This window comes from Lycorma delicatula, chromosome 8 (assembly GCF_047948215.1).
Source record: "Lycorma delicatula isolate Av1 chromosome 8, ASM4794821v1, whole genome shotgun sequence".
Taxonomy (NCBI): Eukaryota; Metazoa; Arthropoda; class Insecta; order Hemiptera; family Fulgoridae; genus Lycorma; species Lycorma delicatula.
The window spans coordinates 60607743-60635239 of NC_134462.1; the positions used below are offsets into that span (position 1 = coordinate 60607743).

The 27497-nt window shown below is 28.4% G+C and overlaps 1 protein-coding gene across 1 annotated transcript in view; it reads left to right on the forward strand.

The window, feature by feature from the left end:
• The window catches only part of Rdl (Resistant to dieldrin), a 497648-nt gene that overhangs the window by 389504 nt on the left and 80647 nt on the right, over positions 1 to 27497 (forward strand). The window contains exon 6 of the mRNA XM_075372468.1: positions 6496 to 6633. Coding sequence (XP_075228583.1) covers positions 6496 to 6633 — 138 coding nt within the window. The remainder of the gene's footprint in view (positions 1 to 6495; positions 6634 to 27497) is intronic.

A 27497-nucleotide genomic window follows, 5' to 3' on the forward strand; every position in this document is an offset into this window, starting at 1 on the left:
TTTTTTATTGGTGACCATTTTTAACCACTCAGGACAACCGGTAATCGCCTAGAAGATGCTACCTCGGTCGGCCCTGAGTGACGTGCTGTAAAGTAACCCACCCTTGTGCATACAGCTAACATCGCTACTCTGCCCATCGGGATCTCTCCTGATTCATCGAGATATCATTACAACCGCATCCAGTTGCCACGATGCCTCTCCCCATAAAGACTATCCTTCCCATCCCTATACCCAAATCAGAGTCCGGGTATGCACCCAAACATTAGATTTCCTATATTTTTTAAGCTTTAAAAGACTAATTATTCTGTTTATTAATATTACAAAAAATTATAATTTTTTTTTAACACAAAGAAAAATCCTAATTTAAATATAAGTTTCTTAACATATTTAAAAATTATTTCTAATACACTTATTTACTTAAAACAAACCAGATCATTGGGTAGTACTTATATATTTATAACAACAAAATAATTCCGCATAATATTGCTTCCATGAAAATACTCACTTTTAAATAATTTTAATATTATAGAAAACGAATTCATACCATAAAATTCATTATTAAAAAGAATAAAATAAAATTATAAGACTACACCGTTTACCATTGCCATAGGAATTACAGGAAAAACATATTTAACTGCATTTATATTGTATCAGCCACTGTTCAAATGTGTTTTCAAAAATATGTTTTTTGTAAACCCCAAATTTACACTACTATTTTGATGCAAAATATAGAGTTTTTCTAAAATGGTGCGCTGGCTATACTTTTTCGGATTCTACTTGTAAAACTAAACAAAAAATATCCTTAGAAAAAAATGGTAATTTCTCCTTCGTTCTCCCACTGTCCGCCATTTTGTTATTTTTATATAAATATTTATATCTCAAGTGCAGATAGACGAATCACATTAATATTTGGTAAGCATCTTGATAATAAAGTTTTAAAATTAGCAAAAAATCAGGATTTAAATACCTACGTAAATTACAAAATGGCAGCTATGTTTTGTTTTAAATCCGTTATATCTCCATAAATATTAGCTTTATCAAAATTTATGTTATTTACTAAAATATTAAGCCTTTTATTTTGAACAAAATTACATACTTATCATATTTAACAAAAAAGAATAATAATAATGATAATAATAATAATAATTAGTCCGTTTACGTTTTACAATCTTTTAAGAAGATTTTCATAGGTACTCCTGTAGAGAAAAAAATCATATAATGTATTTTTATGCTAATATATGTTTATTCAAACACGCATATAATTTTAAACAATGAATCCTTTCTTAGAACATCTTTCGTTTAATAAACACAAATAAAAATAGCCTTAAGATAATTGTTAAAAAAATTATTTTACGTTCAACGCAGATAAAACTCGCTAATGACAAATTATTGCTTTCTTGTGAAATTACAATTAATAATGGTAGAAGTACTTTTTTATTTTGTTTTTATTAATCTTTTTTCAGCTTTACGTAAGTTATATTTAACGAGATAAACGGGCCGAGATGATCAACTTTTTACAATTATATTTTTAAATACAGATTTTTATTAAAAATTATATTTTAATCTATTTACACTGTATTTTCACAATAATACACGAAGAAAAATTCTGTTCTACTAATATTTTAGAAATAAGTTGTTATTTGTAGATTTTAAATTATTTTTTTATTGTTTTTCTAAAATATTTATGAATTACAAAAAATATATTTGTGAATCATGATATAAGAAGTTTGTATATATATATATATATATATATATAATATTAAATAAAATGTTTAATATTTATGATTATAGCGAAGATGATATAGTACATCGAGCTGTCAAGGACCGATATATGCATGATATGATCACATTTTTCGCTCATTACATATTTATTTACCTTTACGCTCCATTTTTTTTACCACATCCTTCTTTTTTTTATTTCTGTTTTTTCTTCCTTTCTTTTGTTTTTATTTCTTTACTTTTATCAGAATTTTCTTTTTGAACATTTTATCTTTTCTACGTGGTAAATTATATACACTCAACTGGGTTCACATATTAACAAAAAAATAAATGTAAAATATTTTGTTAAAAATGTTAGCACCCGAAATATAAGAAATAAAAACGTTGTAATAATTTTTTTAAATTTATAATACAACAAAATAAAAACCTAATTTATACCTATTAACAATAATATTAATATTCTAAATATTACAATTATTTTATTTTAAATCTGCCTTTTTATAATGAATTAACAACTCTTGATATAAACAGAAATTATTTCACAAAATAAATTTATAACATTCGTTTCTATTTGTGAAATACAAACAACTATTAAAGCCATATACGTATCAAATTTGTAATAATTTTTATATTAACTACAATTATGGAATTTTAATGACTGATATTTTTTTTTTTTTTTATTGTTATTAATAGGTGATTAAATTTCAGTCTTTATTTCAAATTAAAGTATTCAAATAATTTAATTTTACCTTTAATTAAAAAAAAAAAATTAACTTTATAAATTATTTCGTTCTTATTATTCTTATAAGTAAAATATTTCTCGTGATAATTTTTTTCTGTCTGGTTTATAACAGTCACGATCAAAAAGAGAAACTACAGTTTCAGTTAAGTATCATTGACTGATGAAGTTGTCTGCAATATATTTATTTTTCTTTGAGAAAAGTTGCTAAATAAAAAACTTTCTTTAAAAGTTTGTAAACTTTTATAATTTAAATAGCTGTTACCAAAACCGACGTTTAATATTCTAAATCGAATGTATTAGCCCATTATAATTACGAACTTTGTTGTAGATTTAAACTTAGAAACACATGTTTCTGGTATATGTTGTTTAACCTAATCGAAACAGATACAAAATAAAAACTTTTTTCTGTAATTTCAATTGAAAATAATTATTCTGAATGAAATACAATTCAAAAATTATAGATATAATTAAATAACCCAAACATATATATATATATATAAATATACCGAGGCATGTTTTTTAAGTAAGGGTCTTGTAAGGGTTTTAAGTAAGGGTATCCGCTATTCACTGTGATAAATATTTGATATCGGCTTACAAGCTTCATTATTCCGTTACTGAAGAAGTCTCCCGCCTGTGAATTAAACCAATTAATTACTCTGTTTTTAAATTCCTTATCATCTTCACACTTCTGCGATGCAAGCCATTGTTTTAAATGGAGAAAAAGGTAATCATTCGGTGCAAAATCCGGATTCTAAGACGGATATTGGAAGATTTTCCAACGAAATCGTCAGTGGTTTTGTTTGCCGTATGAGGTCGAGTGTTGTGAAGAAACAGAATCCCGTCGGTTAGCTTCCCGCGCCTTTTATTTTGAATTGAAAGTCTAAGTTTTGTATGCCTTTCATAGTACGTATCGGCTTTCTCATTGAACTTTTTCGGTTAAACGTTTTGGACTTCGGGGATGATGGAATGCCACCATTGAATTGATTGCTGCTTTGTTTCTACATTTGAGTAAGATATTCATGTTTCATCATCGGTCACAACGCGTCTCCATAAATCATCACCTTCATTTTCGTAGCGTCTCAAAAATTTTTGAGCTACAGCAAGACATTGTTGTTTTTATATGTTTCTGTCAACATTTTTGGTACCCATCTGGAACACAAGTTTCTGTAGTCCATTTTTTCAACTAAAATTTCATAAATTTGATCGCGAAACAAAAGGAAATTCAATCGATAACTGAGAAACATTAAGCCTTCTCTTTTCACGGATTTTTGCATTCACAATTTCAGTCAATTCAACTGTGATGACAGTCGGACGACCACTACGTTCTTCGTCGTGAACATTCGTACTTCCTCCACGAAACAATAGACATCATCGGCAAATTTTACCTTCATACATAACACTGGGTCCTTTTTTTCCTGTTTAGCCTCCAGTAATTGCCTTTCAGATAATACAGAGGATGATATGTATGAGTGTATATGAAGTGTAGTCTTGTACAGTCTCAGTTCGACCACTCCTAAGATGTGTGGTTAATTGAAACCCAACCACCAAAGAACACCGGTATCCACGATCTAGCATTCAAATCCGTGTAAAAATAACTGACTTTACTAGGATTTGAACGCTGGAACTCTCCACTTCCAAATCAGCTGATTTGGGAAGATGCGTTCACCACTAGACCAATCCGGTGAATAACAGTCGGACCGTAAAAATCGACAATTTCTCTATGAATTGTAGCAGATTTGTTTTCCGCTAATAGATAACGAATTACTGATTGCACTTCTCAACTCGCAGGATTATTTATTGTAGCACTCATCTCAGCCAGGGTATACATAGCAACAAACGTGAATAACGTTTTTATTGTTGCAAACAAATGATTGTTGATATAAATATACATGATAAACTAGCGACAGCAATTTCCAAAGCACCTAATAGTGACAAATTAAAAACGGTCCTTACTTAAAAAAACATGCCTCCTATATATAAATATATTTAGCAACTATAATTAATTATCAAGCGATAAATCCCCTTGTAATTAGAAATAAATATAAACGTGCCCGTTACGTGGATATGTAATGGTTTCATCTGGTAGTTATAAATTATTATAAGGCAATCAATGTCTACCCTTGATGACTTATTTAAAGATAAGCTATTTCAAGTCATGGTGAAATCAATAAGTGATTAAAATTAAACGCCTGAAAAGGGTGTAATAACAATTTTCCGGTACACTTGTTCTATTTTTTATCAATCAGTAATCTTTTATAGAAGCCAGTCTTTAAATATTGATACGTAAAATTTTAATAAGATTTAATTAAGAAATAACTAATTAAAAACAAATGTTACGTTAAGATAGACAAAAACATCCGATTTCGTATATATTCCTCATTTTAATCAATACGAGACAGATTATACGGTAAGTACATTTCTGGAAACAGAAAGTACTTAGTATGAAAGAACAAAGCAGTAATTTTTTTTGTGAAATGTTCATCATTTTCTCTATATTTTTTAATTTATTAAATGTTAGTATTTTCACTAATAATCCAAATAAATGATGTTTAACTATCTAAAATTATTCTTCGTATATAACTTTTCGAATAAACTATACAGTAATAATTTATACAGTGGTATAATGTCCAAACGTTATGCTAAAAAAATTACGTAACTTTTGGAAGTCATATCAGTTTAGCAAAAAAATTTCCCCTCAAATAAACGATCCCGGAAACGTTTTGTTTTACGTTTATTTACATCTACAATTCCTTATAAAAATATTGCTTTATAGAAAATCATTTTAAAAAAGTTTAGTTATTTTTAATCTGTATTTATTTGTTAAATGTATACGTTTAAATAAATATTTCCAAATCTGTCTATAATAAAAATGTATTATATAATACGATTAGTAAATTCTTATAAAATACTTAATAAATGAAATTAGAGAAAATTAAATCCGATTCAAAATTCAGTTCGGCTTTTCGAATTCAAAATTTCGACTTTTCGAATCGAACGGTGGACATACTACAACGATTTCCGCTTTAATTCTTGTAATTTAAATTCTTCTGAATATATGAAAGGTCATTTTGTTCATAATTAAATCCTAAGTTTTAACTAATAAAAAATAATTTTAATTATTACCTAAGTATTAATGATTCGAAAATTGAAACGGCTGTCGTTTTGAAACTTAACAAATTTAAAAAACCAGATATATTCGTAGAAATTTTTTCTGTGATTAGACATATATACCGAAATTTAATGAAGTATTTAAAACTAATTCTTTCGCTTTTTTTCATATAAAAAAAAAATGTTTGCTACTGATGAGTTACAAACAATCCTGGGTTTGGAAAAAAGTATTTAACGATCGCTATTTTCAGTATTTTTAGAAATTGTTATACAACGACGTAATTAGTGTGATTGACGTCAAAATTAAGTAATTATTTTTCAATTTATTTCTAAAAAGATGTCAGTGTATTGTTTCAGACTACCGGTTGATAATAGCCTATTTTGTTGTTCGAACACAGTTTGAAAAAAATCATCTAATAAATGCTTCATGAAAGTCGGTGTAATCATTTTACGAGTAGATTAATAAGAACACAAACAAATACATAATTTTAATTTATTATTCTCCTTCTTAAGTAGTAGTTCAAATAAATTTTGAAGGCAAGATTTTTAATCGGGTTATCATCGATATATATATATATATATATATATATATATATATATATATATATATATATATATATATATATATTTTTATATACCTAATTTGATTTTATTTTTACTTTCTTTTGTTTTATAACATAATTTATATTTTAATAACGTATAGTTTTCATAATTTATTTTTTTATTTTTTATCCCTACAGTTTTCTATTGTAGTTATTTGATTTTCCACTACCACCATCTCATAAAAAAGGGTCATTTACACATTCATAATTTGGCATGTAACGGTATTATAGTAGAAAAAAATTATAAATGAATGAATGAATAAAAAAAAATCAATGGGGTGGATTTTGCTGTAAGGTGCCTTTCTTGTGTCTTGATTTCCCCAGTTGGGTATACAATGAGAGACATCCGATATAAATGGAATGAAGGTCCGAATTCAGTCGGAGTATCCAACGAAGTGTCGCTCCCACAGTTTAAAGTGTTGGGCCATCGTCAAAGGGCCATGGAAATAAGTCTCACCACAGGTATAAAAATTACAATCCCTTCTCCTCAAAATAATTGAATGTATATCCCTTATTATTTCAGTTTATATTTTATTATTTTAATTAAAAATTATTTTATATTGCACGTTAATTTATTTATATATTAATGTAATATAATATATTATTAAGTTAATTTATTATAATATGTATTGTTTTAATGATTTGTATGTTTTTATGTACTCGTAAAATAGAATGATCTTTCAAAGAACATTGACTGAATTTAACAGTAAATACAAGGTAAAAAGGAAAAGTATGGATTATTAAATATAAAAAGAAAAAAAGAAAACTATACTACATTAATATTAATATGAAATATTAGTGCGTTTTTTATAGATATACATATATCGTGTGTTCTACTTAACTAGATCTATAATACAAAGTTAAAAAATATATCATAACTTATTGTAATTAAAATAGATAATTATTTTTAATAGGGCAGTAATAAACTATAAAATTAACTAAAAAGAATTTTATTCTGGTTAACTTTTCCATCAATATGGCTCCAGTTATGCAACTAAGAATATATAAAATACAAATAAAAATAATTATATTTTACCTTTTATTTTTTTGTTTTTCTTATAAAATTAAATCCCTACAAACAATACTTGGTTTTGTCGTATTTTATAAAAATATAGATTACGTCAATTAATATGTGACTAAATCTTGTTGAAAATTTATGTTAAAATAATGATCAGCATTAAATTATTTAATTAAAAGATTAATTAACATAATTATACGTTAGAAAAAATAGATTAAAAATAAACAAATTTTTGAAAGTATTATTTCAAAAAATTATCAAGAAATTCTACCGAAGTTATTTTTACACAAAGTAAGTTTTTAAAATAAAATTAAAAATGAAGAGAAATGTTCCTATCAAAATGTTACTTTTATTACTGAAATATTGCAATAATATATAACGAAATTTCAATAATAGGCCAGTCTCCAGAGATCTAAAAGATTATTTTATCAGAAGTAACCATTATTATTATATCTTTTAATGTATTATTTATATGTAAATTTTATTTTGCAGAAACGAAATTTATGGAAATTAAAAAAAATGCGTAATAACTAAGCTTCCAAAGAACTTCTGCCATAAAAATTATTGTGCACTTCCACACCTACGAAGTTAACCTAATCTGTCCAACTTTATACCATAAATAAATTCCAGTCATTTTCCAAACAGATTAGAAATATCCGATTAACTTTTGAAAGACAGAGTCCGAAATATATAAAAGTGCTTCCATTTCACGGATCTTAAGTTCAACGTTGATATATTTCCTCTGAAGATATATTTACTACCTCTGAAGACAAACGAAAAAAACTAAATAAGATATCATCCCGATTATTAATATATCAAAAATTTCGTTCTGCAAACGGATAAATATTTGTAAAAATATCCTAATTTTTATATTTTTCATCGTAAATTTCTCATGCTAAACATCATGAAATTGCGTAGAGTATGCTATATTTTGTAATGAAAATGTGATCGCACACGAAATTCTCTTTATCTGAAGACATAAGATCACAAAGTAGTATGTAATATTACGTATAGTTATGAAACGTGATAAAAGTTTCTCACAAGGTAAATAAATAATAAAAACGAGACCTGGAAAAAATTTACGATTAGATACATCCAAAAATACAATAATATATCCGATTCCAATCAACCAGGACAAATTTTTATAATAACGAGCGACAGCCCCTGTTCATACTGCGATCAGAGAAAACCTCTCTTTATTGATTGTTCCTTCTCTAAATTCATCTTTCTTTAATTTTCATCCGTTCTTGGATTTTGTATCATAAAAATTATGTCAATCATAAACTGACAGCATCAGTGAAGCAATGTCGTGTTGGACATCGTCAAGTAGCAAATGAGGAAGGAAGCTTTTATCGAGTTTTTCGTTCGGGAATATAAAAAGAAGTATCTAAACAAGTAGTAGAAGTTCCTGTCGAGCTAATCCAGGATTCTTATTTCACCTAAATTTAAGTTGATTTTTTCCTCTATAGGCTGGCCTATTTAATTTAAAGGAATTAGACGTTAATTGGAGTCATATTACTTATTTGTATTAGTATATGTTTATAGTAAATATTTTTAAATAATAGATAATTCAGGGTTGTAAATAGTCGAAAAATCAAACCAGTTTAATGAAAATCGTGTTTATAATTGGAAAATGAGCGCAAGATGTGACTTGCGTCAATACAGATTGAAGTAAATCTGTTATTTTTACATCCAGGTTCAGATTTCTCTGCAGATATTATGTTTTTTTATGTAACAAACTACATAAAGGCACTTTATTCTAGTGTTACGATTTGAAACAAGATTTTTTAATAACATACTTCAACTGAACAATAGTACTTTGTGCTATTCTTCAGTTTTTACTGTTACGTTTAAAGCTTTGCTCTAACGTCCAAATTGTTTGCTGTAAATGAAGAGCTAGGTCTATAATACTACATAAGATCAGAAATACATCGATAATAAATTTCTTTTGTATTGAATAGAATGAAAAATCATGTTGTATAACAATGATGTAAAATATTTTTTGGTCGAATAATATACTTAATGACCTGTTATTAATAATTTTCTATTATAAAATCTTAACAGATAATTTTTGGAAGAAGGATACGAAATTTCACTGTAATATTACCGGTGAAACTAGTTGAACACTGTTAAAATCTGGTATTGTTTAAGTCATAAAAGACATATTTTAACAGGATCTTTTGAATTAAGATTCTTATTTTTAAATATTACTTTAGTCGATATAAAACGTATTCTATCATTACTACTTAAAGAAAAAAATCTACGCTATTTTTTTTTAACTCTATGTTCACAAATAAAATGTTGAATACTGAACACTGTTAAAATATGGTATTGTTTAAGTCATAAAAGAGTTTTCTAAGACAGAATTCATTTCCTTACGGCAATAAGAAACTTAGAAATCGAATGAATAATTATATAATACCGACCACCATGGCCACTAAGAATGCAAATTATATCGCGAGTAAAACATTTTATCTGTGTACAAGAGGTAAAAAATATAGGTTAAATTTTTTTCTTCAAATAGTAATGATAGAATACGTTTTATATCGACTTAAGTATCAAAAGATCCTGCAAAGAAATCGTCTACTGGATTAAAGAATATTAAAACGATAAATAATATTTCATTATTCTATACAATAAACAAAATCATTTAACAAAATACGAACCCCCCACGAAGGATGAAAACCATAACCTGGCCTATTTTAACAAGCTCCTAAATTGTGAAGATCTGACTGAACTACTAAACTTTGACACCAACACCCCAATAACAACACCATCGGAAAACATCAACCTTCCTACAATAAAAGAAGACTACCAAGTACCGGGTGAGATGAAAAATTACAAAAAAGTGGGAGAAGATCAGATCTTTGTAGAGATCTGGAAACATGCAGGAAGACCAGCAAAAATCTCCTTTCATCAACAGCTTCTCAAGATCTGGATGAAATAAGTACGATCAGAACACGGGACCACAGCCTTCATCGATCCGCTACGCAAAAAAGCGGACAAAACAGACCCTAACAACTACAGCGGAATCTCACTCCTAGACAGAACATAAAAAAATTCCTTCAATAATCATTCTCAACAGGATCGGTTTATAACTCGAGAAAGTATTAAGAGAATACCAGAAAGTTTTCAGACCATGGAGGAGCTGTCCACACCAGATCATGAGTCTCAATCTGTATTAAAACATAAAAATAATACAACGTACAGCGTTGATTGCAACGTATATTAAACGTAAATTACAATTATTTTAGACATCAAAAAAGCATACGATTGCATCCACAGAAAGTTCCTACTAAAAATTCTAAGACTTCTCAGTCTACATCCCAAATGAATAAACATGATGAAACACACTCTCACAAATATTAAATCAAAGTGAAATTCAGAGGCGAACTCTCGGAACCGTTTACACCAAAACAGGACTGCTCTAAGGCGGTAGACTCTCATCGCTACTACTCAATTGCGCTCTGGAAATTTTAATGAGGGAATGGATCAAAAAATGTCTCCCAGAAACAAAAAATAAAAACAAACGGCCTTGGTTTCACCGACGACTTAGTACTGCTAGGTACTTCGACAAAGTTAAAACTCAGGTATTAGAACTTCAAAACATTGCAAATAAAATTGGCCTCAAAACATCATTCGAAATGACAGAAATTATTTCCCAAAAGCCATCAAAATTTAAGATAAGTAAATATTAACGGTAATAAAGTCAAAATAGTCATCCGATTTAAATATCTCAGAAAAATAATGACAAACAACGTAAACGAAAAAACCTCAATCCAAACAAGAACAAAAAACTAGCTAAAGCACAAAAATTAACCTAATACACGTACAGTAAAAAAAAATGTCTATCCATAAACGCATAAGACACTTCAACACAGTTATAAAACCGGTAACCACATATGGACCAGAAACATTCTTCCACCTGAACGAACAATCAAAGACCAACAGACTCCAGGAAATTGAAAGAAGAATTGGAAAACCCTTCATCAACAAAAAGTACCAGAAAGAGGGGCACTGGTGGATCGTGTCCAACAAAGTCGTGTACAAAGAGTTAGAACCGATTTCTGATAGATACCATGCATAAGAGGAGACTAGGAACCTTTGGAGACATAATGAGGATGCAAAATTCGAGACTTGTGAAACAGCTGGTACAGTACAAACTTTACTCAAAAAAGCACCAAGACAGGATCAGAGAAATAAGAAAGGATCTGAAGAAAATCGGGCTTACATCAAAAGATACCACAGATATGACAAAATTAAACGAAAAAATTAAGAATAAAAATACTCGCTTCACACTCAGGAAAGAAACTCACAACAAAAACATTTTCAACACCAAAAAGGGCACGGAGATCGGAACATATGAAAAAGTCTGGGAGGACCTCAAGGTCTGAACAGTCCCTTGGATAATAGACTTATTAAGGTGATGCTATGCGGTCGTAAAAGATAAAAACAAAATTATACTGAAATAAATAAATTAGTTATACTTAGAATCTTTTTTTAAACAGTTAAAAAATTAAAATTTAGTTAATGAAGAAAAAGAAAAGATTTCCTATGATAAATAAATCTTTGACACACACACACACATATCTTCTCTCGAATTTCTATGTAAATAGATTTTTTATTTTGCGTACATAAATATATGGGGAATATATTACATTGATTTATGTATATTTTTAAAGGTTTCGAGAGAATATTCTTTTTAATCTTAAATATAAAGCTCATAATAATAATAAATTCAAGGAGATCCGTAAGAATGCGTTGACGAATGATTAGACAGAGATTCTGATTTAACACATCCCTTCATTTTCATCTAAAACTCACCACCATTAGCGAGGATTAGTTTTCTGTACCTGGAAAAACATAGAAAGAAAAAAAGTGAGAAAGAAAAATAAAGGTAAGAAGAAAGCGAACAGAACGGTATAGAATAAAACAACTACAAAAAGAAAACGTTGAGGTGAAATCTACTAAAGGTGGATGAAGATGGAGATGAAGATGAAAGTGGTAAAGAATGATGGAAGATAAGAGACAATGTACACCCATCCACTCCTACTAATGAACTAGTGTCGATAACAACGTAGAGAAGTTGTGTATTATACAAACGACAACACAAATATGTATATATATATATATATATATATATATATATATATACGAACAGTCATTATCTAATGGGGTAATTTTCTGTAATAATCTAAACTTTAAAACAAAGTAAAAAGCAAAAAAAGACCGTATAATCAAAGCGACCTTCAAAGTTGAAAGAAAAATTAAAAATTATAACAGAAAGTGCATTTCATATTTAAAATTAAAAAAATATATAATATATAACGAATTTATCAAAGTAAAAATTAAATTTTCAACATCTGAAGTTATATACGAGTATCTACACTTAAGAACTTTTTAAGCTTCAATATTGAATTTCGTGAATCAGCATATATTAAATTAAAGTTATATCTTTTAAAAGAAAACCAGCAGATTCTTCTCCTGTGATTATTTTTTTTCATTTCTTTTTTCTTTATTTTATTTTTAGCGTAAGACTGAAAAACAATTAATCCTCTCTAATAATTTTAGTACCGAATTAAACCACTTCATAAGAGTTTCTTTAACTAAACCTTTTTTTCTGTACTTGCAATATATAAAATTATTATTTTTACGCATTAAGAAATTATTCGATCATTTTATTTCATGATTGTTTTCATTAAATTAGAGAAAAAGACAGTAAACAGCAAAATTCGGTATGCAGGTATACCTTCCTGAAACTGAACATAATTAACCTGTGGAATACCGTCCACAGGTATTTACTTATTGTGGAATTACGTACGTACCTGTAGTATAGAATATATTTGTCAAATAAATATCAATCGATGAGAAGTTTTAAATATTAATATTGAAAATAAAGGAGTTTTTTTTAATTATACCCATATTAATAAAATTATCTTCTTAACTTTTAAAAAATTATTAAAGTAAACACGTTTTTCAATTCTTTAAATTATATTTTTTTTTTTTTATAACTTGGTTCTAAATTACGACTTTAATTTAACGCAACTTATGGAAAAATATTTGCAGTTTAATAATTGTATTGGTTTTACTTTTTAAAAAGTTAATTTTATTTTACATTTTCCAGTTTTAATTTTATTTATTATTTAGGCATAATGAAAAAAATCCGTTCGCAAGAAAAGTAAAGATAAAAAACCTGCATCTTGACAAAAATCGACAAGAAATTCAGAGAAATGATTTAAATATGTGATATCGAGCATGACTTAAAGCTGTCTGGAATATATAAATACATATTTTCCTATGTTTATCCTAATATTGTTTGATTTATATTCAAAAATTCGTAGAATATCAGAATTATAATTTCAATCATACCTGTATAACAACCGATTTGAACAAATGAGGTATCATTTTGTTCACAATACTTTAAATTTTATCCAGCAAGACATAATTCTATAAAATTAATATTTACAGAGGTATTAATGATTAAAAAATTTTAAGGGCCGTCATTTAGGAATTTTTAAACTTTTGTACAAAATATTATCGTTTTTATATGTATGCAAAATTTCATTGATATACCTCAATCTGTTCTCAATATTTTTTTTTATTGAAAAAAACAAAAGTGGTGAACAATGGAAAAGAAAACGAGATATGAGATTTGCCCACGTGAACACGTTTCGTTTATTTTGATGATCAGAATTACTCCCTTATGTTTGGGCAACACCTCCTGGGACATTCTATATGTATGTGTATATATATATATATATATATATATATATATATACACGAAACATTCTACTTTTTTGTAGTGGATGAAAAACAACAACGATGTCTGACAACATCTCTTTTCAGAACATTGATTTCAGAAGTTAAGTTTCCAGAGGAAATAACACCTTCAAAAGCCTAATATGGACAGTAGAAAGAAGAAAAAAATCACCGAGAAAGAATGATAGAATATTGGAAGGACAGGAAATTGAATACTATACATCGTGTTCCTTAAGTGGTCAAAAATGAAAAAAACCAACGATGTCTAAGCTTTCAAGAATTCTAAATTGAGTTTTAAATAGTCACACAGTTGCAACATTGAAAATTATTTTTTACGTATATATCATTTTTTTTTTTTTTTTTTTTTATTATTTTATAATACTTTAGACTTTATTGTTGAAACAGGAAAAGTTTTTTTTTTTTTTAATTATATAAACTCAACCCTGAATTAAGTTAAAATTTCCTACGTTATCAAAATACATACTTAAAATCTCTTTAGATAATAACAATTTAGGCTACCCTTCTTTTCTATTCTTAATATATATATGCTTTTCAGTTTGTTCAACTTATGAACAATAAGCAATCCAACCCAATGGCGCAATGAGATGAAGTTTTGTAAAGACACAGGCCGACCGTTCCTGAGACGTGCGGTTAATTGAACCCCAACAACCGAAGTACATCAGGATCCACTATCTAGTATTTAAATCCATATAAAAGTAACTTACCTTTACAAGGATTTCAACCTCAGATCCTTCACTTCAATAACAGTTGTTACACAGCTAATTTGCGACGATACTTTCATCACTAGTACAACTTAATGGGTTATTTAAACTGTTAAAACAAAAAATCACTTTTGAAATTTTTAATAGTTTATCTTTTACACCAAACTGGGAAATATTCCTTTTCTCTACTACTTCATTTCAAGTAATTGAGTCAGTTATTTAAATGATTAAAATTAAAAAATAAAGATTCATAAACATTTTTTGAACCCTGTTTTTAAAGGTTGGGTGTACTAAAAAATGCTAATGTATTCTGTATGTAATCCTAATATTATAACCAATTGATAATAGTGTCAGAAACTGTACAAACTGAAAAATGTTCTTACTTGATAAAACCACATTAAAAATTCAGTGAAAAAATAAAATATTATTATCACTTGCAAACTCCAGTTTTTATGGATAGGTTGTTTTATTGATTTTTTTCTCACAAAAAAATTGAATTAGTTATTTACAAAATTATAAAATTTTTTGTCAATTAAATTATAAGCACGAGTAAAATGTTTCGACCACTTTTTTAGGGATCAAATATGAGTAAATCTTTTCAATTTAGATTTTTTCTTTATTCAACACATATTTCAACTTTTAAGATCGCTTTGGTAGATTTCTTTCTACCAGACTACTTTGACTACTACCAGACTACTTTGGTAGATTTCTTTCAAATAGACAGAATTAGTTTTCTTTAAATAAACATGATTTTAACAATCACTGAGACATAAATCAGGAAAAAACCAGATTTAACAGAAGAAATAAACAACTAAACTTAGTTTTTTAATTACGCATATCTTTAAGAAAGAGATAATTCAAATCATATATTTATAAGAAAAGCTTTGAATTTTATCTTTAATAGATTTAACTTCTCCATGAATTGAATTTAAGTAATAACAAAAATTAAAGAATTAATTATTTTCAGCACTTTAAAAGTTATCAATATTAGCAAGGTTTTCTACTCTGACGAGGCTTGGATTCACCTCAACTGATAGATAAACCTGGGCAAAACTACTGTACGTGGAATACAGGTAACTCGCATGCTTTTAAATAGCGTCTGGGTTCATGTAGAAAAACTACATATGTGGAATACTATATCAAGAAATAAAGTATTCAGGGCATTACTTAATAAAAAAAAGATAAGTTCTGAGTATCACAAAGAGGTTTTTATGTTATATGTTATATCAAAGAAACACGAGAGGAACTGCTGGTTACATCAAGATAATGTCATATCTTTCACTCTACGATGAGAGGAAATTTTTATGTTTCGGTGGATATCATCTTACAAAGTCTGGACTTCTTTTGTAGGGTTTTCTAAAGGAAAAAGATTTACCGGAACTTTTCTCATACTCTAGACCGATCTGTTTATTACAAATAATTACATCTGTAACTTTAAGAAGAGCATCTTGGGCAATGGGTAATCTTGCGAATAAATAATCAAAAAAATAAAAGTCTATGTAGGCTGAAGCATCTGTGAGTATAAAATTAATGTAGTATGTAGATAAAAATATAAATTAATCGGAATATACTTAGTTTAAATCATATTTTGTACATAAAAAAGGTTAATAAGATATTTTGAAAGTAAAAACGTAAATTCATTTGTATAATTAATTACTACTAATGAATTTACGTTTATAAAAAAGATTACTAAATATTTTTTTAGAACAAGGTCACCCATTTTTTTTAAATTTATATAAATTTTAACTTTTTTAACCGATAGTCTTTCTTTTTTTATCAACAACGTTTCATTTTTTACGAACGACTCAAAAAATGGTTATTATTTTTGTTCGATAAAATAACTAATTATAATAACTAGGTAAATCTTTTTAAAATTACTGTATCGGGTGAACATAAAACTGTGAATACAACCTGAATTTTTGCTTTATATTTAGTGAAATAACATGTATTTTTTACTTATAATTTTACTTAGTTTTTTATTTAATCGTTCTGAGTATTAAAAAATATAAAATTCATGAAACAACTCATTGTATTTTATATATATTTTGTTTAACATCAATGTGACTGATGTAGTTATTAAAATTTGAAAGAATTATATATTTTATTTTTACATCAAGAACAGATACAGTAGAATCATAGCTAGATATTAATCATATGTTTTCTCTTAAGGCTAAATTTCTACGGTAATACCGTAATACATTTAAAAATAAAATAAAATTAAATCGACAGTTATTTTCTTTCAAATTCTTTTCTCTAACACATTTTAGAAATAAAATGAAAAAAAATTAAAACTGATTTTATGAAAAAGCCATATAAATAATAGATTACGAACTATTCTTTTAAAATCTTTTCATAATTTAACATTTTTAAGTAAGCGCAAAAATTAATAACAAATAGTTACTAAAGATTAATTAACTTTGCACCAACTCATTAAAACACCAAAAAGTTAAGTATTGAAAATATTTTTTTTTTTTAATTTTCAAAGCAATTTTTTAGCATTTTAATTTTATAAAAAATATTATACGTATGAAAAAATGCAGTAAGAGAGAAACCATCGATATAATAAGATAAATAGTACAGAGAAACGACATAAAAATAATATTACCAAACGTTAGTTAAGACTTTTAAGAATGTCGAAAATATATATTATTCTCCTACTCAAGAAGAGCTTTCCAAACGATTTATTAAGGTAAACTTTAACATTTAGGACACCAAAACAAATTTTTTAACCGATTTTCTTGAAATTACGCTTCTAAATACTTTGAATATAGAACGATATAAAGATGTTAACGTGATTACGATATAATGGATCCGATATTAAGAACTGAAAAAATATTTTTTTTTTAACAAAAAATCTTCAGAGATCACACACTATAGACCAGTTTTTCCAAAAAGGAAATATATAGCGTTCACATAAATTATTTGGAAGAAAAACTTGTTTTTTTTTTAAGTTGTTAAATATAAGAATTTTCTTCCAAAAAATAAACTTTATAACCGAGAGCTTTTAAAAGATATACGTTTCGATAGAAAAATTCACGTACAATGAATACGTACAAATTATACCTTAATTATGAAAATTGATTTAATTTTTTAAAAAATAATTATGAGTAAAAGACAATATAATTTATAAAATTTATGAACAACATTAATCCAGTTAATGGATTTAACGATTAAAGGAGATTTGAAATTTTATGAAATGAAAAGTACAGAGGGAAGTAAAGCATGATGTATTTTAGAAAAAGAAGGGATAAAAATAAAAATGTTTTCAGTTCACGGATCATCATTACACGAGGATCAAATTTATGGAAACGAAAAGAATTCGGCAGACGCATATTTCAATGAAAAAGGACGATGAGAGTACGTTCAGATGAGGTTTTTCTTCCATTAATCATGAAATTAAACATCAGCGACCGTCGGTCGTTTAGTACGGCCTCTGAGTAATTGGACGTACACGAAATTAAGCTAGTAGAAGAGAGAAAAGAGATAGAAAGTTAGAACGAATGAGAGGCATGGATAGAGGAACAATATGTTATACTGAATGTGCAAGGTCTCCTACGCCAAATTCATTGAATATTTAACACATATTCTACATTTTAGTCGAGTTACTTTCTAGAGTATGCGATAAACCATATCGCTACGGTTGTTAATTGTTAATTAAAAGCATTCGATAATGAATTCTGCACAAAGTTGTATAAAATACAACTCACTGCTCTCTTAAATAAATATTCTTTTAACAGATATTTTTCAACAAATGTTATGTATAAATACATTATCAGTTTACCTGCATATTTTTGTACTAAAGTGCCATAACAGTTGCAAGCATCAAATACAAACTCTAATCAATCAAGGAAAGGAAACAACCGTTCCGTAACAGACTTACTAGGGAAATTATGGATTGAAGTTGTTTCCCTTTTCTTCAATTCCCTTTGAGCCAAATTCAATATCATACATCAATATACTATTTTTTTTTTTTTTTAACGTAGATTATACTGAACCCTATAAGTGACAACATCATTATTTTTATCATACTCTCTCACTGTATAATGAACATCATTACTCACAGAGTAAGAAACTCTGACTAGTGCCGTAAGAAAAAGTTGGGGCAAATATTATAAAGTAAATTTTGTACATTTTTTTGAGGGAAACAATTATTATCACTACTCGATAGGAAATTTTACCTGTATAAATATTATTAATTTAACGTTTTGCAAATTAAAAAAAAATTCTCTTGGCATTTATTAGTTTTAATTAAATTATTAATTTTAAAGCTATGAAGTCGTTAAATATTAATAATCGCAGGATCACCAATAACAAAACGTTTTAAAGAGATAGGTTTATTAAAAAATTGTATTTCAGATAATACGAAATCACCAAAGAATATACTGTACAATACCGGAGAGTGTATACACTTTTGAATCGTTTTAATAATTTGTTAATTAAAAACTTGACTTTATATCGATAAGAAGACGTTGCAACTAAAATTTCAGCCAATGATTTCAAACAGTAACTAAAAAAAAATTATTTTTTAATAAAAACTGTTACAAATGGCTGCCGATATTTTAAAATAAAACCCCATTCATTACAAATTTCATTAACCTATCGATTATTATAATCGATAAATATTAATACAAACACTAATATACTACGTTTACATTAAACAATAAACATTATTTCTACGTTTGCAGCTTGTAATAATTGAAATGGCCTTCTTACGTACTAATGCTATACCAGTATAAATTCGTCGCTATTGTGTTGACTACATCATTTTCGAAGGACGAACGTGTGCTTATTATTGAGATTTATTTCGCATATAGGTCTTACGAACGAGGGAAAGGCGACTTTCGGATAAAATTTTCCAATTCTTCAGTACTTGAGAGCGGTTGAGATATATTTCAACTCTCTTGATGGTTAGGTTCGGTCAACTTAATGCCCAGGGAGCCTATGTAGTCCAAGTTGAGTTAGGTGAGGTTGTCTATTTTAATTTTTTTTTACCGATACATTCTACGGGTGTTTCAAAAAGCCCAAAACGGATGTTTCTAACCCTAAGATTAAAAAGGTAGAAGTCACGCATAAATTTATTTTATTTCTCCCTACATATCAGTACTCATAGTTAGCAGCTTGTAACAATTGAATCTTATGTACTAGTGATATACCAGTATAAATTCGTCGCTATTGTCTTGACTACGTCGTTTCCGAAGGACGGACGTGTGTTTATTATTGACATTTATTTCGCGTAGAAGTCTTACGAACGAGCGAAAGGCGACTTTCGGATAAAATTTCCCAATTCTTCAGTTCCTAATAAGTCAAAAACATCGCGTTTGATTAATAAATTTCGTGAGACTGGAAGTATACATGATCGGAAAAGCACAGGTCGACCATCACTGTTAACAGTAGAAGTTCTGGAGGATGCGAAAGAACGTTTGACTCGCTCACCCAGAAAATCACTCAGAAAGTTATCTTCACAGGCTGAGATTTCATTATCTACAGCTTTCAAGGCTATTAAAAAAATTACAATTGCATACTTATCACATTGGTGTCGTTCAAGAACTGATAGTAGTAGACCACGGAAAATGTTTACAGTATTGTTGATTTTGTTCTCTTTTTTTATGACAACGGTATTGAAGTTTTGGATTGTGTTTATTTCAGCGATGAGGCATGGTTTCACTTAAATGGCTTCATTAATAGCCAAAACTGCCAAATTTCAGTGCTGTGGAGCACTGAAAATCCTCACGCGTTTCATGAACAACCATTACAAGCACGTAAAATTGGTGTTTGGTGTGCGATTTCCCGGCACAGTATAATAAAGCCTTTATTTTTTTTACAAATCTGTAAATGGTGTGGTTTATCGCAACTTAATCGAACAGTTTATTGCCATGTTAGATTTACACAAAGGAGAATGTTTGTTCCAGCAGGATAACGCAAGGTACTGCAAATGAAACGCTAGACATGTTACGGGAATTTTTTGGCCATCGTTTAATATCAAAAGGGTTGTGGCCTACAAGATCCTCAGATCTTACACCAGCAGACTTTTTCCTTTGGGGCTATTTAAAAGTGTAATTTTTTAAAAACAATTCTCATGCACTTGATGAATTGAAGGCGCTAACATTGAAAGTGAGATTTCAAACATTACTGAATAAACATTAAGAAAAGTGGCCGCAAATGTTATGAAAACTGCATCGGGACCACAGGAAATCACTTTGAAATCTATTGTAAAGTTATTAAAGATAATTTGAATATTGTTGTGCAAGTATTTTATTAACATTAAATTTTTTTTTAATAAATTCACGTCGTCAAATAAAGGGGTCGCGCCCTTTTTGAAACAACCATTAGATGTTCCGAAAAAATCCGACAAGCACTTCAGATGTTAAAAACTCATCGCTCATTGTACAGCTACAAGAAAGGAAACAGTCCTGGAATCGATCTACAGCCAGCAATTCCTTATCCTATTATATAACACCAAGGATGCATTCTCTCTAAGGTTCCGTCGTCCGTAGCATAGACCTAAATGGGTCGATCTATATTCACAGGGCCCTAAATTAGGAAAAACTAGCAAGAATTACAAACGGAATAATCATCCTTAAAATAAAAGCAAAAAAAAAAAAAATAGTAGCTGAAGACTCTGTTCATGTAGTCACCTATTTGTTAGCAATCCCTCAGAAAAATATACTTTTCCCAGAAAAACCTCTCCCTTTCCCAGAAGAACATATTCAAGGTTCTTGGAACAGACTTTGTTTCACAAAACCTAACACAAATGTCTCTGTTCTTTGCTTTTCTGGCTTATCTACCGTATTTTCGTTACTATAAATATCGATACTAAATAATATTATTTATCGATTATTCTTTAATTTCTGCATCTACGATTAATACTAGTAGACGTTTATTCGTAAAATCTATTCTCCCTTATAATAAACAGGCAACCACTGATATGTTTCGTATTATTTTTTACAGCCGAAATAAAAAAATTACATACAATTTTTAATAAGCATTTTATCAATAAATTTTTTCTACTACATTTCATCCTAATATATCTGAATGTATAAATTTTATTCTCATTTATTTTCAAATAGAATTCTTTTTTCAAGCAATACGTATTTCTTCTAACTCATTTCCGTCGAAATATACATTATCATCAGCAAATCTTTACATCTTTATTTTTTCTTCTTGAATTGTTACTCGATTCTCAAATTTTTTTCTACAGTTCTTTTATTATTTCTTCTATATACAAGTTGTTGAAAAGCATCAAGAATAGATATTGTACATTTGTCTCGGTTTTTTTATAATTGGAATTTACCTTTCTTAGTTTTCTACTTTTATCGTCACTACACTTGATTTTTTAAGAGTCATTTTCCTTATATTTAAAACGTATTTTCCCAAAAATTAAAAACATATTTTATTCCATTTCATATTATCAAACAAACAAGCCTTCGCAAGATCTACGAATCCTGTATATATTATTTTTCTACTTTTACCTGTTCAATATAATATTTTGAACACAATATAACATTGATATGGTCTAGTAATATGATCAAAATTTTATAAATGCCTAAAATTACTAATATTTTGAGATAATTAATGCTAGATTAAACCACTTTTATTCTCATAAAGATGTATAATATTTATTGATTATTACATTATTTCTACAATAGCAAATAAAAGAGTATATTAATTTTTAGAAGTCTTTAAAAAACAGCAAAAACAATAATTCCTAGATTAACTTAATATTAATAACGATATCAGTAATTGAACCAGTTAGTATTTAATAAAGTAATTTGTAGTACAAGATTAAGTATTATTAAGGAAAGAAAAGGTAAAATTAATTATTTACTACATCATTTAATCACCTTCAACTTGTTAAGTATGTAAAATTTACTTTAATTTTTCTAATACAAAATAATGATTCGAAAAAACTTTAAACCAAACAGTACTCACCATTTTTTTAATTTTATTTTTATGTTACCGAGGTAATTTTAGCACAACTTAAATAATAACTTTCCTTTTAATCTAGTTCTTTCAATATGCAATTATTCTACTGTTAAAACTAAATTTAAAAAATAAACTGTAACAAATAAATCAATTAAATAGAGAAAAAATATATATAAAGAAAAAATGTTAAAAAAAAATAATTTTTTTCAGTTCGAGCGTGTTCTTAGAGGTACCCATATGCAATGATATTATTGCATACAAAATTAAAACCGATTCATACTTGTTAATCTGAAAAGATTTATCATGTGTTGCCACCTAAGCTCTAATTGTCACACCGTTTCACTAGGCACTACTGAACCTGAAATATGCAAGTTTAGACGTCACCTAAATAGACTAAGGCTAACCTACTCCTGTTTAATTGTGTACGTGAGGGGCAATAAAAAATAATCACTCGCTGTTAATCCTTATAAATAAAAACCTAGATTGCACTCGGGTCGCCCGTCCGAGAAATGTACGATTCGATTCTGTCAGTGGAACAACGTCGAAGCAAAGAACCCTTGCCTAGAGTATGCCTGGTGTGGAAACGGTAAAGAATTCGGAGACTACCATCATAACGCAAAGAAGAACTACTTCACCAAGAATCGATCGAACTACTACAGGAATCGATCCGGCGTAATGCACTTTCATGACGTAAAATCCGAGATCTTACCTAAAGATAGCTCAAGATAACTTACCGCCTTCAACTACTAAAGTTAAAATACAAGATAACGTGAAAAGAGCTGAGTCCAACCAGATATCAAAACTAGAATTTTCTTGCCTTTTATGAGCTAAAAGTCACTGTTTCCACAAATTTAAATGTCAATCGGTTAAAACAGTGATCGCTTTGACGCTCTCTATTCCATTTGGAACGAAGAGCCACCCGTGATATTGGATAACCATACACAATCGATCAGAAGCGATATAAACCACCCGCGGATTTCTTGAATTTAGGCAGGCCTCTTAACAAGCCGACCTCCGTAGCGCGAGTGGTAGTATCTCAGCCTTTCATTCGGAGGTCCCGTGTTCAAATCCCGGTCAGACATGGGAATTTTTACACACGCTACAAATCATTCATCCTCTTAAGCAATATCTATCGGTGGTCTCGAAGGTTAAACTAAAAAGGATCTCTGAACTGCGGTTTTGGGTCGGTATTCTAACTTCATGCACAATAGTTTCAGATACCTTCTTAACCGATAAAAAAAAAATCTCAATAGATCTCACTCGATCTTCATTCATAATGGTGTTCCAGTTTTTTATTTATTTTATTAAACACATGTGAAAAAAATATCTCAATAAAAAATAATAATAATAACATTTTAAAGAAAAATTGTAACTAGGAAAATAAAGACGTAGAATGCTTTCCAAATGATATTTTCCTAAGATGAATGTACTATTAGACCATCAATATGTTAAGTCCACGAAAATATATGTAATGTTCACCCCTAAAATTCACACCATCAATGTAATTACCTTGTGTTAGGCTGGTGTAAAACAACATTACTTTCAGAGAAAGTGAAAAACCCTGAGCAGTGGACCTTGTTACATTCAATCCATTTTTTATATAAAGAATGGGACAAAGTATGTAAAACAATGCATTGTATACTCGATTCTAACATTACACAGCGTAAAATGTACACTGCCACAACAATGTATAGCAAAAAAAAGTTTTTACTGTCACAAAATCAGCAAGAATTTACAAGTACATTAAAGTAATTATATATACGTAATTTTCTTTCATTATTTTTTGACCGAAATTAGAATGAAAAAAAGTGTAATTCGCTTTTAAAGAATATTTTTCGAAGAATGTAATTTATATTTTCCACTAGTTAATAAACTTGGTCGTTAATAGCACCGCTACTTGAAACATTAATCTATATTCTTGTGTCCACAATCAATATCAAACATAATTCTAAATTTTGGAAAGAAAATTAACAAATTATATGTTTAATTCATGAAATATCTTCCAGAAATTTCTCTAAAACATATTGAATGTAAACGTATTCAGAATAGAGAGATTTACTGTTTTGATCGTTAACCTTCCTTACGGTATTTCCTTTTGCAACTGATTTTACAATTATTAAACTTTAACCGCTCAAGGCAAGACAATTAATAATAGATCGTTCTCCAATTCCCTCTCAAGGGAAAAGGCAATTATTATCAGATATCATTTTAACAAATCTGGTTGTTATGCTAGTATAACACTTTAAATATAAATCTTACAAACTTTTTAGGGTATGGTAAAAGAATAGTCATTTTTATTGCTATAACTGAGATAAATTCAAAAGAATATCTGAATTTATACGATTATCTTTTCCAGTTATAATCTAATTTAAAATATAGGTGTAATCCTTTTAGAGCTACACTGCTTGTTTATTTTTAAATATTTAACACGTAATCAAAGGAAAATTGAAAATACGTCGTCACAGTCTTTACGATAGACAACACATAAACTTTATTTTTTATATATAAAAATAACAGTAATAAAAGATAAATTAACAGTAGATTTAGATTTTACTCGAGAACGAGTTTAACAAAGGTTTAAACTTCTCAGTTCTGTTCTATGTTCATAGAAGACGAAGAACTGTCCAACCAAATCAGAACGTATGATTAGAAGAGTGGGAACATTCCAAAAATTACTTACATTGATTTTGAACTACTTTATACGATAGTTAAAAATTCCTACTTATCGTACGGTGGGTAAAATCTATAAATTAAATCTCTTTTAGTATATATTAAATCCCCATATATATATATATATACACACACACACCAGTATATTAAAAAAATATATATTATGCTTTATTTATAAAATACTTTATATTTTGAAAGGTTTTATGACACCTAACAAAAGTACTAGAAAGATCTTTATGGTGTTGCTCAATGAGAAACCTGAACTTTTGTTTCAGGGTTCGGTTATCAACGTTAAATCATTCCAGAGATCCATTTTCCTTTAGCAGTTTTAATAAACGTTATGGTAACTAGACAGATTTGCTCAAAAGCTGTGTCTTGACTAATAAAAATGGACAGAATTAGTTAAATTAAAAATTATTTTTTTTAAATCTCATATTGAACAAAAAAAAAACTTTACTAACTATGTTAATAGCGTATAGTAAAGGAATTGAATAAGGAATAAGAAAAACCAGAAATAAAACTTTGATAAACAGTTTTTAGGTAGATTTCATAAGAAAGCTACCTATTGTAATGAGTACCATGATTCGTCATACGGAAAATTTTGCATATCTTCGCGTTTCACATCTCCCAGACCCCAAAAGCCTCATCAGTTCAAAAGTTTATATATATACATATATTTCACTTTCCTGTGGACACGATAACTGCCGTAATTTTACGCCAATCACTTTCAAATTGATGTATAAAATATTACAACCCAAAATCTCGGTCGAGTTCGGTAATGAGCAAAATAGGACCATGGGAGTGTAAATGGCTGTAAAATCGAAAGGTATATTGCTATAACTTTTTTATTAAGTAAATATCGAATTCTTTTAAAGTCCCTACTATTCTTTGGATAAGGGCTTAAAACCTTTTTAAGTAAAGGGTTTTGATATCACCAATCATTGGCCCAGGGGTGGAAAAAATGGGATTTCGAAGGAAAAAAAATCATACCTTCCTTAATAGGCACAGTATCGAATCGGTTTAAAGTGGTCGTTATTCCTTTAAACATTTCCTAAATATTTTGTCTGTAACAATTTTTGATATGACCAACCCTTACGGCAAGGGATGACCAAAATTTTGCTGGAATTGTAAGAAGATGCTAAACTGTAGCTAAATTGTAAGCTATTGTAGCTATTGATGCTAAATTGTAAGAAGATGCTTGTCATATGCTAAACATGTGAAACTTTTTCACATGCAACCATTGTCGTATTCAGTAAATTTGAAGTTTTTCTTAACTTTAAGGTGGAAATCTTTTTTATCCCCTACTTAGCATCGGTGAAATCTACCTCCCTCCGCCTTCTGGCATGCCGAAAAGGATTTTTTTTAATTTTAAAGTCAAACCTAGGAAAATATGCATTAATATTAATAATTCGGTGGTAAATATTATGAAATTAAAACAAATTAAAGAATATATTGAAGACTCAATAAATAATAAAATGAAAATCTATATTTTTACGAGTATATGATCTGAATTTTACACAATTCTATTATTATTATTTTTATTTTTTTTATTTTTAACTAAATTACTTACACATTTAGGTAAGAAATTACAGCAAAAATGTAAAATTGTTGTTTTACTGATGAAATAGTTCAGGACAAGATGGTAAATTTTACTAATATAATTCACCCCCATTTGTTTAATTCCGTTTCCCTTAAGAACCGTTCTTTCTTTTTCTGTTTAAGATACCATAAAACATTACTTACCGTAAGATACCGTCTTACCATAAGATATTACATCAGAGGATGCGCTATTAACTATCCTTTTTTTTCCTGTTTAGCCTCCGGGAATTACCGTTTTGGTATTACTTCAGAGGATGAATGAGGATGATATGTATGAATGTAAATGAAGTGTAGTCTTGTACAGCCTCAGTTCGACCATTCCTGAGATGTGTGGTTAATTGAAACCCAACCACCAAAAAACACCGGTATCCACAATCTAGTATTCAAATCCGTATAAAAGTAACTGCCTTTACTAGGATTTGAACCTTAGAACTCTCTCGACTTCGAAATCAGCTGATTTGCGATGATGAGTTCACCACTAGACCGATCCGGTTGGTTTTGATTAGGTACCTAGAAGATCAGATGTCGATCTTTTTATCAGATGTCCATCTATGACGTAATTCTAATATCTTTTACTAATCTGTGTTTTAGCTGTTCCTAACAGAATTTATCCACATTGCACTTTTCAAGGACAT